This window comes from Folsomia candida, unplaced genomic scaffold (assembly GCF_002217175.1).
Source record: "Folsomia candida strain VU population unplaced genomic scaffold, ASM221717v1 Fcan01_Sc006, whole genome shotgun sequence".
NCBI classification, from domain to species: domain Eukaryota; kingdom Metazoa; phylum Arthropoda; class Collembola; order Entomobryomorpha; family Isotomidae; genus Folsomia; species Folsomia candida.
Genome location: NW_019091198.1, coordinates 7,711,972 through 7,730,363, shown reverse-complemented (window position 1 = coordinate 7,730,363; position 18,392 = coordinate 7,711,972). Strand labels below are relative to the sequence as shown.

At 40.0% G+C, this 18,392-nt stretch overlaps 1 protein-coding gene across 5 annotated transcripts; it reads left to right on the top strand.

Annotated features, from left to right (window-relative positions):
• Nucleotides 1-12,449: 12,449 nt before the first annotated feature.
• LOC110850627 (uncharacterized protein YJR142W) lies at nucleotides 12,450-18,387 on the top strand. 5 transcript variants are annotated; one of them, XM_035852621.1, is made up of 11 exons: nucleotides 12,450-13,161; nucleotides 13,254-13,809; nucleotides 13,986-14,047; nucleotides 15,946-16,284; nucleotides 16,671-16,909; nucleotides 17,000-17,063; nucleotides 17,310-17,440; nucleotides 17,520-17,638; nucleotides 17,721-17,850; nucleotides 17,919-18,018; nucleotides 18,100-18,387. In XM_035852621.1, the coding sequence occupies exons 4-11, from the start codon at nucleotides 15,963-15,965 to the stop codon at nucleotides 18,171-18,173; spliced, it is 1,179 nt and encodes a 392-aa protein (XP_035708514.1). In that variant the 5' UTR covers nucleotides 12,450-13,161; nucleotides 13,254-13,809; nucleotides 13,986-14,047; nucleotides 15,946-15,962; the 3' UTR covers nucleotides 18,174-18,387. The 5 variants fall into 5 exon arrangements, with proteins under 5 accessions (XP_035708514.1, XP_021953781.1, XP_035708515.1 ...); XM_022098089.2 differs by lacking the exons at nucleotides 13,254-13,809; nucleotides 13,986-14,047 and having other exon boundaries at nucleotides 12,450-12,930; nucleotides 13,036-13,161; XM_035852622.1 differs by lacking the exon at nucleotides 13,986-14,047.
• The last annotated feature ends 5 nt before the right edge of the window (nucleotides 18,388-18,392 follow it).

Below are 18,392 nucleotides of genomic sequence, written 5' to 3'. Positions count from 1 at the left end.
TTGAGGAAAACACGTCTACATCTCTATTAAATTATTCTTGTACGATATTATCTAATGTATATTTTGAAATTTATATAAGCCAGTGAAACAGCCTAATTTGATGGCAAAATGTTCCGCATTTATATGTAGGCATAATTTTTAAACAGATGGAATCTGATGTTGGATGAAGAAACCACTACTTTTTTGGAGCACTAATTGTGCTGATTCTGTAAAGTTCTTGTTCTCCAGAATTCTAACCGTTCACTTTGATGTGATCAGACTGCAGATGAACCGGATACAAACAATTCCTCCACCTCCTGCTCCGACCAGACCGTTGTTTTCCGGAGTAACAACATCTAAATTCCAACAGCTTACAATTCTTTGCTACATTTTTGCTCATCTCCGAAAATAATTCAATTTACAAGAACAAGAACCAACACTTTACGATTCAGTAGTTTTGGACATCCCACTACTCCGCAACATTCAAGGGAATACGGGATCACTTCAGCAGAAATAGCATGCCAAAGTGCCAAGCCTATTTTAGGAACGCTGGAGTCAACAAATAAACTGAAAGTAACAATATGGGGAAACTTTCAGTGGCAAGTTTAGCCCTAACCACGATCCATGTGGTTCCACATCGCCCTCTGACAGCAGATTTCCCCCACGCCCCACGAAAAACTCGTCCTTTATCATTGCTAAATATGTACGTGTACAGATTATTATGCAACACAGTAAAAAATGTAATTATAACGTTTGGCCCCCATACTTGAGTCTCATCTATATTACGTAAATATCAAGTGTCACAAGTCATGAGATGAGAGTAGTTTTGTGGTTTCAGTCCCATGACACAGTTTGACAATCCCGTTGACAAAGAGGGGTCAGAGAGAGTATCGCTTCGTCGGGAGAATGGAGATGGTAAATGATGGCGGAGTAAGATCGAGGTTGATCGACATGCAACAGAAGAAACTTTCCCGACAGACAAAGACAGAGACAACTGTCACTTAAGGAATCTCTTTCTTGGGATTACCGGTGTCCTCCGCAGCCACAGCACGTTGTTACATCACCACCACCACCACGACAACGACAACGACGACGACGACGAGCAATAAGGACTGACTGGCTCAAAATTTATCCTCTTCCACCTCCAGTTCAGTGGATTTCATTTGCATGTTATGCACAGTATTGTGCTTTCTATGTACATACTTGCACTTTAGACACGACTATTCCATCATTCCATCCAACGTGTCAACAATTTCCCATGCGTCTCTATATTTTAATTTGGCCCTGTTTTATTGGAGAAATATAATGAATACATTTGAGAAAAAATAAGATTTAATTCACATCCCTTAGAAGAGGGTGTGTGCGAAGAAATAACTTGTAGTTGTGTTACTGTCTATTTTGCCTAAAATAGAGTCTGGTTGGATTGGATGTCATCATCATGAGGAGAAGAAGACGAGGAAGCAAATATTAATAATATTCTGCATCACCTTCTCCCCTGACTTTCCCCTTCTTTTACATACGTACGAACGTCCTATTCTCCTCGTGAAGGAGTTTGCTATTCATTCTGAGCCATTTTCGAATTTGTGTTGTTCGCCAGCCTGTGCAAGTTGTTTTGTGAGTGGCTGGTGATGTGATGGCATTGGTACCGTGGTACATGTTCAACATTCACTCTCCGCAGGGACATTACCATCGGAAAGAATAAGGACAAGTCGAGAAACGTCTGTTTCTGGGGTTCAAGTTGACTTCATGCATTACGTCTCGATTCCTCTGGGATTTACGTAACCAAACCAAACACACTGCATCCAAACGAATGGAGAATAAGACGACTGGATTTTCTACACGTACAATCCGACACACACAAGAAAAGGCAAAGTCTCTCGGCAAACATGCAGTATTACATGTATTCCTAAAACTGCTTTCTTTGATACATTATCTCCTCCTTGCTGGGCTGAAAACACTGCAGGATTCGATCTCAATCAATTTGAGGAGTTTTAACAGAGGTTGGCTTAAAATAGGGAAATTCCTTAGGTATTATTTGGCAAATCATTTAGTCATATCTTCCACAAGTGAAGCACATTTCATATTTCATCATATCAAATATTTACAGCGTGAACAACAATATTAACGGTAAATTTACACCAAAAATTATTATATTTCTATCATTTACTCATCCATAACCCAACCTTTATCATCACCAATTCTACAAACTGACAAGCAAACGAGATGACATTCTTTTCACATTGAATTATAAAATTTTGGCATCCAAGCACGCACACCCACTCGAGCGCAGAGTGAGCAGTTTCCGTTTTATTTAGTTGATACGAATCTTTGCCTAATCTGCAAAAATGATCGCGCATTGACTGACGTCTCACTTGTTTAGATGGACTATTGTTTTATGCCAAATTTATTTTAAGAACTAAAATATGCATGGCCAAGAGCCCCGTTGGTGACGCAGATCCGAATTATATTCTCATTTTGTCCCGAAATCAACAAACTGTGATGAAGGCAGGATCGCTTTCAAATGGTGATTGGTCTGGGTGAATAGAGTGAATGAGTGTAATTGAGAGAGTGGTGCGTATGGAGGAGCCATGAAAAGGTGGAGAACTCGACCAGAGAAAGGGGAAAAAAGGCCGAATGTCCGAATTGCTCGAGTGGATACTAATTCACTCAGTGAAAATGCAAAGGCGTGGTTGCTATTTTCCTCCTCGTGGAACTCTCTCTCTCATCTTACCGAGATACTTCCTTTTGTCTCCCATTTCTATTAAATCCCGTTTTTTCTCTTGCACTTCTGACCTGATATTTATTATTGCGACCATTAAGCTAAGACCTATCATGAACATTACTGCCCATCTTGCCCACCATTCAGGCCACACTCTCATGCTTTCCACCCACTGTGGAGGTAGTCCATCAAACACTGAGCAGCCCATCACAAAAGCAAAGGAGTAAGTGCCCTCGTGTAATGAAGAAACTTACTTTACTAACTTTCTCCCTCCCTCCCTACAAGCTTGGCTCGACCCACTCTTGGACGCCACGCTTTAAAAATCGGACCGAATTTATTTGAAATACTCGCAAAATGATAAATTTTCCAAAGCCAGAGCACAGCAATTTACTTCACTTTTTTCCTGCACATTCAGCACGGTCCAAGTCAGCGCCTACGCGAATTATTGTTCTTCTTTTCTTCTTGCTTTCTTCGCCTTGGTCGTCCTCGCTTTAACAACTTTTCGAGAACTTCATCCCGTGTAAAACAATGAGCCGCCCAACTTATTTCCTAAATACAAGAGAATGACTTGTTATTATAGCTTCGCCTCCTCCTCCTCCTTCTCCTGACCAAAGTTTACATTAAACTTTTTTTCAAAATTGAAAGGCACTTGCTCCATTTTTCTTCTTGAGAAGATGAAGACGTAGAAGGGGGAAAGTACCACCACCACGAACCGACCCAGCAGCAGCAGCAGCCACCCAAAGGAACTTCTTTCCTGAAGTTGTTTCCGATACTTTTTTCGCTTGGTTAACTTTAACAAAGTTTCAGGTTTCCACCACCATCCAGCAAATAAGGGAAAAGGGTAGAAAGCAATGTATGTATTACGGAGGAGTCGTCTCCGAATCCGACCTCACCACTCGCTCTTCCTCATTCATAATTGTCTTTTTCATTCTCTAATGTGAACTTGTCATGCAACCCGCCAACACTCTAAAACCATAACACTCCAAATTAAAGTCAACGATGTTCAATACTTTGCCGGGTGGCCTTTGCCCTTCTTTCGAAATATGGTCGGTCGGGTTTAGGACATTGCGTTCTTTCGCGTCCTTCTGGTCGCCAGTGAGCACGATGTTGCAACGTTGATGGGCATCGTTTCGCATTATGGCATGTTTCTCTTATCAGACGAGCGATACAATGTCTCAACCAATGTCAAGTAATGATTCATTTAAAATTGAGAGCTCTATTACGGCACGGGAGAAGCAGAATCCATTTTTTAAGGGATGCTTTCACCATGAGATGAGACGTAACTACATGGTTTACTTGTCTGGCTGGAGGATATCTTTCGTATCCGTTTTGTATCTGGATAAGATCATATGTATTACAGCTCAGCTTACGTAACAAGGATGAGTACTTATTATATGAAAATAATTTGAGTAAAATGCCAGTAAAATCTCTCCTTGAAAGTTATACTTGCTGAAAATAGTTTCTCGCAACTATGTGGAAATAATAAAGAAAAATTCACCAAAAACTTTTCCTTTTCTGAACAATTACAAACTGGGAATAATAAATGGGCCATTGAACAAGAAACAAAAAAACTGGACTTTATTCTAACAAGAAAAAGAATACTTTTTTTTTTGACTCGGCATGTATTACATTCGTAAACTGACTAACGACGCAGTCAGTCAAGAGACACACAAACACTTATTTTTGTTACTTCTCCTGTCTCTGTTTTTGACTACTCAGCAGTAGGAAAATTGCGACTTTAAAACTTTTTTTAAACTGGACATGTTAACTGGAGCAAAGTTTGAGTTTGGTCTCCGCTCAACTGTACTCGACAAATAATCAACATTATAAAAGGGAAAGTCACATTTGTTTGACTTGGAGTTGTTATGTGTCACTCTACTCTTTTGGCTGGTGGTGGGAGTACCTCAACAGTCTCCCTCCAAGGAGCCCATCAGTTACGAGTACATTATGCCATGCTAAATGTTGAATGTGAACCAAGCACGGAGAGGTTGTGCAGACAAAAAAAACATAAAAAGAAAGGAAAAGTTGGAGATCAGTCGACCATCGACAGGGGATTGTTCTTCTTCCTCTTCTCTCTCAAAGTAATTGACCAGAGAACAAATTGCGTACCAAGTATTTGTTTCACGGCTCAGATAGCTCCTTGACATGATATCCTCATTTTCCACAAACATTATGATGATCATGATTCTTCAGCTCTTTTCTTTGAAACTGACCAAATGAGGAGGTAACCGACTAAATGTAAAAACTTTGCTTTTTCCTAGTTACACTTTTTCACATTGAAATTTTAAACGAGTCGTTCAATTCACGTCGTTGGTTTGAATGTGCATTTCGCAAAGTGTGCGGAAAAATAGTTGCAGATCGTTAAACAACTTTAATGGCTTTGCCGGCTTCCAATTTTGTTTGGAGAGGAATTGTGTGCTACGTCGTCAGACAGACTATTTCATTCTTATTGCGAATATCTACCTCTGTAAATTTCGGGTCTTCCCGTAAAGAAATAAAGAAAGGGAGAAAGGTGTCGAAAGGTGCTGCAGGCAAGAAAACTGCATTCCATGCTCCATCCAGTAACTTTTTCAGTGTGCAAAGTACAGTCGTGCAACTGGGATGACAAATTCCATGTGTCCATTAACCACGAGACACATTCTTATTGCTGCTGCTGCTGCTGCACACAATTACAACTTGTCCGGAAACAATGTAACTGCACCTGACGAGAGTGTATAGGTGTCATTGAGTCATGTCTGGTAATTATTATGACGACCACACACCACCACCATCACCAACCTGCGACCGACCACAACGGAAACCTAAACCCCTAGCCTGGCCGACCCTCTACGCCCTATAATTGACACGGAAAGTTGGAAAAGGAAGTAGAAAAGGGCAAGATCAACAAACTTTTCCAAGAGCAATCAGACGGTCAAGTTCATTAATGGTTCATCACTGGGGAGAAGAGAAAACTGTTTCCCTCCACATTCGTCGTCGTTGTAGAGCAATGTTCACAAATGATCTTGTACACAAAACGTATGAAAATATGTTAGAATTTGCTCTCGTTCGATGAATTTTATACTTTGCAAGCATGAACTTCATTGGTAGCATTAATTTCCACCATTGCATGTGAATGCCACCAATCTCCTACTACAGCGACAAGCTGACCGCTTTACCAGATCACTTTACCAACGACGTAACTGATTCCTGGAGAGGAGCTACATACATACAAGAAACATGTTTACCTTCCCAATTACTTGGAGGAGCACGGAATTGCTCTACAACTTGTTTCCCAATAACTCCAAAGTTTGTTTTGTCCTTTCTTAAATTCATTATCGGAGAATGACCTCAGATAGCCAGGCAAAATTAAAATAGTGGTCGATGCAATGTACGAACATTTCACTCATCTTGGTGATTTCTTTTTGAATCAAATGTGCATAAAATTTCACTAATCCGAAGGAAAAATAAAAAGGAAACAAGGGTACAATTTCAGACTGCTAATGGTACAAAGACTGTGAATATGTGTGTCATTTCCTGATCTTGAACAAACACAGATATTGCTCCTCTGTGCTCAGTGAGGGAAAATAAAATGATGAAAACAAAGAGAAATTCGACTAAATTGAAGCATACATCAAGATTTATTCTGATCTCAAAGAAATACAACAAGTCTGAGTCTTTGTCACTGTTGTGTATTAGTTGGTGATGCTATTTCCTGTGCTAGACATCCAAAAGAAAAGAAAAATCTGATGGAACAAGAAAGCGTGCATATGTACATACACGGCCTCCGACCGAATAATACGCGTTCTTGTCTCACCAGAGCTACATAGCTGCTGATCTAAATCACTACACTTTCCACCACTCTGTCTTGATATATGCATGCAAGTATGAACAAACAATGCAAACTGGCATTCATTCGTACTGAATTTGCTGAGATTTGCTTTCTATTCGGTCCTTCGTCTCTCTCAAACAAGCCCAGATTTGAGAATAAAAACAAAGGTAATTTATTGTCCATTTCGTTTCTAAAAGCTTATTTGCATCTCATTTTGGAAAAATTTCCTTCTCTCCGACAACAAGCGGGGCAGAATCCACTTGTCTCGTTCGTCTTGTTGTGAATGAAATTGGAAAGCAAATGCGAATAAGGCGACCAGAAAATAGAAATATTTATCTGCAAGTTGACAAATAACAGCTATGTATGTACATATGCACAAACGTACTTATCCCCCAATTTTTCAGGGCAAAGTGACGTAGACATTTTGGAAAACGCTAAAAATTGTAAGCCGTGTTTTTGTGTTGCATTTCAAGCTAAATACACGATTTATGTAAGAGTGCAAATGATTTGAATAAAGGAGATGACCTATTTTTAAGGTGTATATAAACAGACCTCTTAAGTATTAGCTAACATCGCATGGCAATAACTCATCATAAATACGACTGCTATTCATATTTATCATCATAATTTGATATTCCATGTTTTCACACAATAATATCGGAGCCGTAATTGGAGTTAAATTTTCAAAGGCGGAGAGAGAATCTCATTTGCATGAGTGGCTGCGGATGACAAACTAACTCGAGATAATCAAAGAGATTGAAATTAGTGAGCAACATCTTGGCACTCGTATTGTTGGACGAATTGATTAACGTGGTTTAAGGAAACTAATGTCTGGGAAGAAGAAGAAGACGACGACGTGGAGGCGGACGACGACGTGGAACAAAACGTTGCAGGGGAAGAAGAAGGTGAACAGAAATGGACGTGATGGGGCGCATTTTGTTTGATTCCATTAGCGACAATTTGTACAAAGATCCATAGGAGCGGAAGTAGATTCAGAGATATGTAAATTTGATCCGCTTTGATGGGGAATCAGCATGGAACTAATCTCAGAGTCCTGAGCTGTGTGTAGTAGTCGTCGTGGTGGTGCGCGATACCTTCACCTCTTATCTCCACTAACCCCTTAGGTCAACAGTATGGGGTCGCATTATTGAATTGACAGTGATTTATGCAACAAACATTTCCGATTGTACTTTGACTCTCGTTTACACCATTCCATCTCTAAATGAGCAAGCAAACAGACCAACTAAGTGCAGGTCCGCACTACTGCTCGCTTTATTCATTCATTCATTCATTCCACTCCCCACGTGGTGGCGAACTAAACTTGGTTTTCGCAGGAATTCGCACAAATGAGGGGTCCAGTAATTCATATGAAATTTGCAATTTTTTATGATGAATAAAATATGCGGTATTGCTTGATTTAGCCACAATTAAAATTCAGAGGGCAGGTTTTCCTTTCATTAATTGGGGATGATTGGCCCTGGAAAGGAGAATTTTGCTCAGAAGGGGGACGTATCTTTAGTTACAAAAAGTTTATTGTTGGAGCAAGAGCCACAGGGTCCAGTTAGTGTCTGAGGAGTGTTTCTCCATTATCCTTCCCACTCCCTTTGTTGTCCAGCTCAGCACGGTTGGAGACCTGGACTTTGGTCTATTATTCTCCGAGAGAAATGTTGTCCGGGTCCATAACACCCAAAATACTTCCCCCTCCATTCGCCCTCTCTCTGTTTCAATGTTTGCTCTTTCCTCTAGGAGGTAGAAAGTTGAATGAGCTATCGTGAAAGCTATTTGTGTGTGTGTGAACCACCAGCAATGACAATGTTGACGAGTCGTTCGTGGGGACATTGAATGTCATTCGAGTTATTTCTGGTTGCACACTTGGAAATGGGCAGTTTTCACCCTGGTTGGATTTGTCTTAAGCAAAACCAGAGAGAAAAAAAGCTCATTCTTCACACGACTGAAAATGTGCATGAATTATTATGAATTATTCTGCCAAATTATTTAGTTGCATCATTGTCCGGATAAGAAGTGAACAACTTCATATATGCAATTTTTTAATTTTTCCATGCACAAATTCCACACTTATTGTCATAATATTCGTCACATCATCTCCAACTTTGAGCATTTCTTGGATAGTATTTTTAAGCAAATTCCAATCTACATTTAGACTCGCGACTCCTCCCTCTAACAACATACTCGAGCTCCGTGGAGGTGGAGGTGTATATTTATGACAAGGGAATGATTGCAGTTACTTCACTCTGGTGGGATTATAAATTGCATGTGCCATTGAGAGCGTACAGCGATACAAAGTGGAGTTGGACGTTGACGGATTACTAATTCCATCAAGAAAGAGAGAAGAGAGAGAGAGTGCAGAGGGAGAAGAAATCGCCAGTTGGTACGAGGCCAAATGAACTCGAATAATGGTATCGCCATTCCTATCCCATAGTCCACACATTATTACTGCCATAATATCCAATCCAGGTGCAGAGGACAAAGAGGTGCGGAAGTGAGCACAACGCAAATGTAACAAAACGCAACAAACGCGACGTTACTGACGTTACGTCGCCTTGGTCGTCCCAGCCCCCGCAATCCGTCTCAACGGAGTGGTGTCATCAAAAAGTATGCATTTTCAGATACTCCTGCTCATTAAAATTTTGAAACTAACAAATTTTTTAAAGTTTCACAATGACATTTGAACCGGTTGTGTGTTTTATTGGGAGCAAAAATCTCGGTCTCGGCATTATTATTCATAGATGATTCTTTTTCCGCGTTATTGTATTGGAATTGAACCAGCAACCTGCATTCACTTCACAATTCAGAGAAACTTAGCTCAAACAACAACATTTCAGTGGTACGAGAATAACAACGCATAATAATGTACAGCGTGCAGCTTTGTCCTCTTAATGGGGCAGTAGTGATGTGGTGGTTTGGCATCGTAGTTGTGTAAGTACGAAGAGGGTGAGCACCTTAAGAAAACAATTTGTTATGTCGAGCGTGGAGTCTCACCTTAAATTAACTCGCACTCAATTTCTTCCCACAAGCGAGACCCACCATGCAATGCAACTTCCTTCTCTCGCCTCAATTTTCCAATCTTTCTCTGTCAATAATAATGGGTTTCGTCCACCTTTCACGGGTTGACATCATCCACTCTCAACCCGTCACACGTCCCACTCTTTCTCACCTAAAACATGAGGCTCCTTCTTCACAGCGTCACCTCTTTTTGTAATTAAACCCCACTTCAAACAAAACATGATTACAGGCTTCTCGGAATAAGTCAGGGGGAACTTTTGCATACTTTAATTCGATGCGATGAACAACAATGCGGAAATGGCCAATTTTATGGGTACATGATCTTAGAGTAGGTGGGCAATCAAAAATCAGAAAGAATATTCATTCACTCCACATAGAAAAAGCATCATATTTCATAAAATTTCGATTCACAAAATTACTTTTGTGAGGATTACATTTTTTTTAAATTGGAAAAGTAAAAATCGTAAAAAAACGAGTACTACATATTTCTCTAGTTCTCCAAGTTAGTTGACTTGCAAGTCGAATGAAGGAGAAAGCAACTCTCAAACTTCGACGTTGACATGCTCTACTGTGTGAAAATTGAGAAAGCAGGGAAAACTCGTTTTCCCACTTCCTTCCCAACTTTGCAGATGTCTGCACTTGATCTCGGTATGCATATCGTTGAGTTTATCAAACTGCGGAAAACCCGTTTTACTAAATTAAATCAGTAATTGCTAACGACTGCTAAGCATGATTGTGAATGTTACAAGGTCAATAAAATGTACCAAGGTCGGAGTGCAAATGTTATTCTTATATGACATCATCACGCCGAAAAATAAAAATGGGTAGTTAAACGTATCCATGTATGTACATAATAGTTAGTCAATTCATCAACCTGATTTTTTAATTTTATAAAAGATCACGCAATTACGTAATGCAAATTATGTTACATCCGAGAAGAAGATCCAACTTTTTTAGGATACACAAGTCATGTCCTATCCTAACACTACATATAAAAAGCAAGCATATTAACCAACCCAATCCAAGAATAATTAATGATAACTAATCATCCAACGCGAATACAAATTTGCAATAACAATGACGACGGATCATTGTCAGCCCAAGATTTTGATCATCTCAAATCAGATAAGTATTCCAATCGTATATAATAATCGATGCGCCGGAATGCACTTTGTCCTCTAAAAGGCAAACGTTGCTGTAAAGTTATGCGTCGCCGTTGACGTATTAAATAAGCAATGGAAATTTATACCATGTCTAGACGCATATGTTTTAACGTAATGTAGTTATTACAATAATTACGGGTTCTCAACCAATCAAAAACGTACTCGTTTCAGTGTTTCGACAGGCTTAATTCAACAAACAAATTCCAGTTCCATTGTCTCAAAGTCATTAAAACTGGGTCGATAAAAACTTTCTAATTATATTAACGAGGAATATTTTCAATGTTTACATAACATAAAAAGTGGCGTGATTCTGCAGCGTTGGTTTCTTATCAAGAATTATTTATTTTTAGCTTTTCTTTGTTACAAATGAAATAATTGAATAGTAGCAAACCCACCAACCAATCTCTCCCGAGTAATATGACGATTTTCATATGACATGACCCAATAAGAGGGTCTAATAAAATATTAGCCATCATATATGCACATACATAAAATTCAGCCAAGTTTTTTTCTCATGAGAAAGAAGAAGAGCCCACATTTTTATTAATCAAAGCCCGACACGAAAGCCATACATTATCCGCCGTGTCTTGTATGCCCATGAGTTAATGCAGGAGGAAGAGGCTTCTCAAGTGACAATATTTTAGGTACTCGTCACGAATATTGCGTTGCAAGGCCTGTCTTAAAAACGATGCCAACCTTATAAATAGACGATGGTGGAAATTTGATCTTGTTTTTAGGATTGAGAACATCATAAACATGAATCATACTTTTATGCACCTGTGACGCCTTAAATCCTGGCGAGGGAGGTTCTAAATAAGATGGACCGAACATATCTCAATAAAATAGTTGTTCTTTTTTGTAATAATTGATGGTCTTGTTTTATTCGACTACTGGACTTTTAATCATCATCACCAATGTTTCGGAAGATGGTTTGCTGGTTAGTAAGTAAGCCCAGTAGTTTTCTTTGAGGTACTCCACATACTTATTTCTTTAGGAGCGAAAACTGGTCCGGTTTGATCTGGATTTTTTGTGTACATTCTACACCAGAATTATGCTGACATGATTCCTAACCTCGACCATAGCATTGTCATGCATGCCACAATTTGGTGTGCAAGTAGCCAAAGCTGTCCGCACCTCCTCCGGTTTGATGAATGGGAGGGAGCCGTGTAGTTGGACCAGTACGTGTGCCATGCAAAAGATTCGCGATGTGTGTGAACTATGACGCATGCAATGTTATTATTTTATTCGCACAAATTCGCCCAGCACTGACACCCAATTAGCAACACTTGCAAAATAAACAATCCATTCTACATGCATTCTTATCCTTACTGTACCGGAGTTTGCGAAATGTTTTTGCCATTCTTAGGCAAAAAAGCCGTGTAAATGGCAAAGAGAGAGAGAGAGAAAAACTGCATAAATACGCTGGTAGATTCCCCAACCCGTCTCCTATTTATGTCATATTACTATCGTTCGTAGTACTACTACTATCGTGCCGTACTCGAGACTCTACTTGTTACATGGCCCCGAGTTGCAAAGTTGCTTTCGAAGGGGCATTAATAATCCCACGGAGTTGCAAAAGCAGTGCATGGCATGGATTTGGCCTCTCTCTGGGAGCGAAATGCCCATGTTTGCCTCGACCCATTCATGGATTGTGAATCCCCTCTCGCTCGTAATTACAGGCGTCATCATTGTAAAGACCAAGTATAAAGTTTAGAATTGCGAATCGCAGAGCCGACGAGAGTAAAACGACCGGACGAACGACGCCGGCTGGATCGGACGGACGGAGTGAATTTTGTTGCTTTCAATTTACATTTGCACACACACACAGAGCCCATTTTTATATTGTTATTTTTTATTAATACGAGACGTACATATATCTCTACGCCTGGTCGAAATTCCGTTCTATACCTCCTCCTCACCATCTGTTTGTTCCTAGTACCCGTGTGCTGTGGGTATATCCTTGTGCATCTATTTCCTCTATATATACATACATACATACATAATATGTATCTGGCACACTCTGTTATACAAGCCCTCGTCGTGGCTAGCAAGCGTTGTTGGCGCATTTTTTACTTTCGTGGACGTTGACGTTTCCAAATAAATTTCTTAAAGAGTTCCAGCCTATAAATATTCGTAGATGGACAATTCTTCTCCGAACTCCGTGTCAATACACTGCTCCTCCTTTGTCATCATCGGACAATTAAGTAAAAGGAATCCGTGGGTCGGTCGGTAGTTAAGTAAGTAGGGAGTCCACAATAGGTTGGTCATCTCATTACAGTTCCGACTTGCTATACCAAGTGTGAGGCTGTTGTTGGTTGTTCCATTTCTATTACCAATCGCAGAGAGAAAGACTGGTCCATGGGTCTGGCTTGGTATTACCACGAAATGTTTGGTGGCTGATGAAAAAGGAATCAAAAAGAGTGGTGGACCGGACCGGGTGACAAAAAGAACGAGCCGACGACGACGAGGTACAGTACTACTTACCACACACTGCATGATGATTTTATGGTGATGGTTGTTAAATAATCGGAATATATATTGTTATTCATTATGTGAGTAGTCGTGGTCGTGGTTGCCTCTTGCCTTTCCCAATTCATCGATTGATTACAAAGAGCCCACTACTTACTACAAGTTATACACATTTTGATTACGAGGTTGGGATATGATGGCAAACCATGCAAGCACACAACGGAGATGATGGCAATGTATTTTCGCAAGTCTCCTCCTCCATCTCAAATATAAACACGTCGAATTCTCATCTCATCTCGGGGCGACGTGTCCGTTGCTGTGTGTAGTTGTTGGCTACATAAAATAGTATACTACAGACATTGATTAAGATCATCTCATCATCATCACCCTCACTTCCCATCACTGCCTGTGTTGGTGGTGTCCGATCCCGTGGCGTGGCGTCCCTTAATTACCTCTTCTTGAATCGCTTCGTGTGTTCTTCTGTACTGAGAGTGAGAGTGGGTTCAGGTAAAAGTGGTCCACTCTACCACGAGTGTCAGGTCAGTGAGGAACGCTAATAAGTTGATAATTGTCCCACCCCCTACCGACCGATCTCTACCTGGATTCTACACACGTCTCACTCCTGCTCTCCTCCACACACTGCTCAGGTGAGAAAGGGCAACATACATACAAACCGATATCATCAACATTGTTGTTAACCCTTCTTCTTGCATGGGGACACCTTCATTAACACGAGCATCGAGTAAAACGAAACACGTTTTGGTGGTGTGTCACTCACAAATTAATAGCTCCTCATTCTTGGGTTGGTTACCTTCTTTTGCAGAAGCTTCCTCCTGCTGGACTTTGACTTCAGCTACTTATTTCGGCTTCTTCTTTCACGTCCTGGTGAGTCTTGATCTCCATTTCTTTGCATGAATTTACATAATGGTGTGTTACCTGGCTTTAAAGACGGGTCATGTATATTGGGTGTATGCATGTGTACGTATGTATGTAAGTGTCTTACTCACATGCATAATTGCATGGTAATTGTATGATTTAATGTATCATTAAGACCACGTTGGTTTACCCTCTGCATTGATTATTTAACACACTAAACATAATAGTGTCCCGACCTGACGCATACGACAAAATATATCTTGGAATAGACTGTTTCTTTCGCGAGGATGCTTTTTGGACGTGGGAAAACAACTTTTGAACATTCATCCATGCTCACTCTCGTTCCGTTCTCTCTACTTGATTACTTATATAAACTTCAAATAAAGTCGAATAATTATACTAGAGAGTGAATTATAAATTATAACAAATGTTCCAAATAATTAATAAACTTGACCCTTCCTGCTTGAATCCATTATATTGACCGGGTTCATATTCTTTTCGGTGGTGTTCTCTTCGGTAGTAAATTGGTGAGTGAATTTTACAAATTATTTTTGAGAAAAAAAACTGAAACCTTATTTCCATATTTGTATTTATTATTTATTTACACATTTTAAAATTTCAAAAAACGTATTTTGGTCTTGACCCACGCCGGTTTTCTTTTCAAGTTACAGTCAGGAGCAAAATTATAAGGCCACCTATTCTTTCATGTTACAGTCAGGAGCTTAGCATATATCACATAAGTTATAAAAAATTGTAAAATATAAAATAATTAATTAAAATTTAAAATCTGCTAACCCATCTAAGTTTGTATATTTATTAAAATCTATAGTTAAGTAAACTTGTTTTACCAAGCAAAACACCTTTTCTCGCACCAATAAAATTTACTACAATAAACCGTCGTAAACGCATAAAGAAGTAGCTTCAGTCTCACTTCACCCCAACCACTCCCACCACGAAATCGCTGGAACACTGTTTCATCTAGAGTCAATGTAAGTGAAAATCTCATTTTGCCCAGGCCACATCCCCTATAGAGGTGTGGCACATAACGGAACATGAAATTTCAGTGTGTTTCGTGTCTGGAGTCATTTTCAGTAAAAATCTCATTTTGCCCCGGCCACACCCCGAGGGGGTGGTCCGGTTAATCCCAAAAGTTGATAGGATCCTCCCCATGTGATCATATGTACGATGGCCAAAACCGATTTTCGTTCAGATCATTTCTTGTATTGTATAATGGTGCACACTTTTATGTGTGGACGTGCTCTGGTGCTAAGTGTTGGAAAGGCCCGTGCACCGCACCAGGTTGAGGCGAATTGAGCTATCTATGTGGACCTGACGCACTACATCCAACTCAAATACACTGACTCGCATGATTTCATTTTCATGAATTATTTCTTGTTGCCCATCATCATCCGCTTGCTTGGCTAATCTCTCACTTTATAAGTAGACACCGCGCCGAGACTGGCCATGCATGACGTGTACATTTACGCGATAAGCAGGTCGGCAAGCGCATATCTGGGCAATGTCAACATTTCCTATTTCCTAGCGTAAACTAACCATAGTAGTAGCCACCACAAAATAGGAAGCATTTCTGGCCAACGTAGCACACGAACGGCCCTTCATCACTAAATATCACAGCAGCAACACGGGCGGGCACTACCCCATCCTGCATGCACTGCACCTCTGCTATCGCACAACATAATAGTGACACACATACAATTGTACGTTGCCCACCCACCGCACCGAGGTGGTGACAATGCTGTGTACATGAAAATCGGATATTGGTTTAGATTTGCATCGGTATTTAGTACTATGCGTAGTAAGTAAGGACCATGGCCTGTTACCATGGAGAGGTTAGGTTAGGTCCATTCCAAGATTGTTTGTCATATTATGCAGAACTGAATTTGCAGAACCTTCTACATGAGCCATGTCAGCCTTCCGTCTTCATTCCGTGTCTGGAGGAGGCAACAACCCCACACTCTACCAGCAGCCCTTGTGTGAACGCGAATTCGGTGTGAGGGCAGCTTTACTAATGAGCGCAGGAGTTCCATTTGGTGGGAGCAGCAGCAGCAGCAACAGCATGAACACCAGCAACGGCAATAGTCTGAACAATAGCGGAAACGATATCAACATGCGACGAGGTCAGGTCCTGGAGGTGCGACCCTACGTGATCGCCAAGAACTTTAACAACTTCGTCATTGATGATCGCCGAGTGGATGCGCCTCTTCCTGACCCGCTTACGATTTCGAGTAAGTTTTTTTTCGTTTTTTTTTTCTTGGGAGGGTGGGGAAAATAGTGAAAATTGATGATGATTCGCCACACCCACATACAGCCTCCCCGACATGATGCAACAAATGTCAATAGGGCCAAAATTTGTAAATAATAAAAAAATGAACAAATTTTGCAATACTTTCTGCCTTCTCATGAATGCTCGCGGGGTTTTTTGATAAGCAGACTATTAAATCTGTCTGATGTCTAATGTTTTATCAAGTTCAAAAATTCACTATTTACTTATATTTTATTATGTTGACCAAAAAGTGCATGTTTGCTTTCTCATATATATTTATTTAATGATCCGTGTTCGAGTTTGGCAGGCCTTTATTTATTAGTCAATATTTACCTTCGGCTTATTTAGGCTCCAGGATGAAGCAGTGTAAACCTTTCGTCATCGCTGGATTCCAGCTTGGGCTTATCACGCCTGAAGTGGAAGAAGTGCTGAAGGAATACGCTCAAGTTTTCGTAATCAAGGACCAGTGCGTGACTCTGGTTGATACGCTGAATACTTATGATTCTCGAACGAAAGCGGTGGCTGCTGTTCTGAAAGACATGCGGAGCCAGGATAAGTTCCTTACGCTGCGCGGGTGGCGAGACGAGGTCAGCCAGGGACTATTTTATTGTTGATGAAAAGAAATGAATTCTCTGGTGAAGTATGTCATGCTAATTGATTGATATTGCTTTTTGCAGTTTTTTGAAGTTCGGATTAATACTGGGAAACCATCAATCATGAGGATGGAAAGAGCTGCAACTTGTATATATAACTCTAATTATTGATAATCAATGTTATTAGGGCTTCCCACGGTATGTCCCATTCTGATTAGACGAATTTAATTGGCATAAAAAATTGCGGCAGTTTAAATGTCATGACCATTATTACTTTCCCTTCCCGAACGGTCGAGACGAGATGGTTCTATTCCTTGGGAAGCCCTAAATGTTGCTTGATTTAATTTTAATTAATCTCATCAATAAGAACTTAATGTATTTCCTTGAAATATAGGCATCTTCGGTATTCGCCAGTTTGGGGTGGATATAAACGGTTTTGTCAACCACCCTGAGAAAGGGCTCTGCATTTGGTTGCAGAAACGAAGTGATAATAAACAGCGATGGCCAGGGATGTGGGATAACATGGTGAGTTATATAGCAGTATAAAATACATTTGACCTTATTTTTTTTAGTCATGTGATAATTTTTTAAATCATATTTCCAGGTGAGCGGAGGACTATCCGTTGGCTTTTCTGTAAGTGAGACTGCTCAAAAAGAAGCGAATGAAGAGGCTTCTATTCCAGAGGATATGGTTAAAGATCTAGAGCTGGTGAAGACCATTTCGTAAGTTTCTTTTCCCCGTATATTAATCCAAACCGTAATCTTCAACACGTCATAACATTGTGTCTACAATTTGAAATTATAGTATTTTCTTTGAGTCGGAGCGAGGCTTATCGCCAAATACGGAATTTATCCATGATTTGGAGCTGCCTTTGAATTTCATTCCTAGAAATCAGGATGGAGAGGTTTCTGAGTTTCAACTACTCACGGCTCGAGTAAGTGATTTCTTCTTCTCTTACACGAAAAGGATGCATAATAATAAGTTTGCATTCTACTTTTGCAGGAGGCGTTGGACATGGTTCTGTCTCCTAAGTTTAAAACTACTAGCTGCCCAGTCGCTTTGGATTTCCTCATCCGCCGTGGTGTTCTAACTGATGAGATGGGTACGTCTTCTAAATAAATCAATTCATTATTAGCTAAATAATACAACAGAGTATAATAATTACAAAAATTTTGCTTCACAGAACCGGAGTTGGAGCGCGTGAAGCAATTACTCCAAATTCCTCTTTTGGATTTTTATCGCAAACTTGATGAATAAAACTGAATCATCACTAAGCTAACTTTTTATATATTTTGATAGTCACATATGTTTTAATTCATTGTGAACACGGTATTCTAATAATACCTTACATTGCGTATTTTTACAACAATTCAAAAGTTTTAAACTATTTCCAACAATCTGACAACCTTTTCCCTGTGCATTTCAATAATCAGAAATAAACCATTAAATTCATAAACCTTCTTCACATCAATATTT

What these genes read in the sequence shown, in the direction of transcription:
- LOC110850627 (XM_022098089.2), top strand. Translation starts at nt 15,963, where the DNA reads ATGTCAGCCTTCCGTCTTCATTCCGTGTCTGGAGGAGGCAACAACCCC. An exon ending in TGCGCGGGTGGCGAGACGAG is followed by an intron (nt 16,910 to 16,999) that starts GTCAGCCAGGGA and finishes TGCTTTTTGCAG; the next exon opens with TTTTTTGAAGTTCGGATTAA. An exon ending in GAGCTGGTGAAGACCATTTC is followed by an intron (nt 17,639 to 17,720) that starts GTAAGTTTCTTT and finishes TTGAAATTATAG; the next exon opens with TATTTTCTTTGAGTCGGAGC.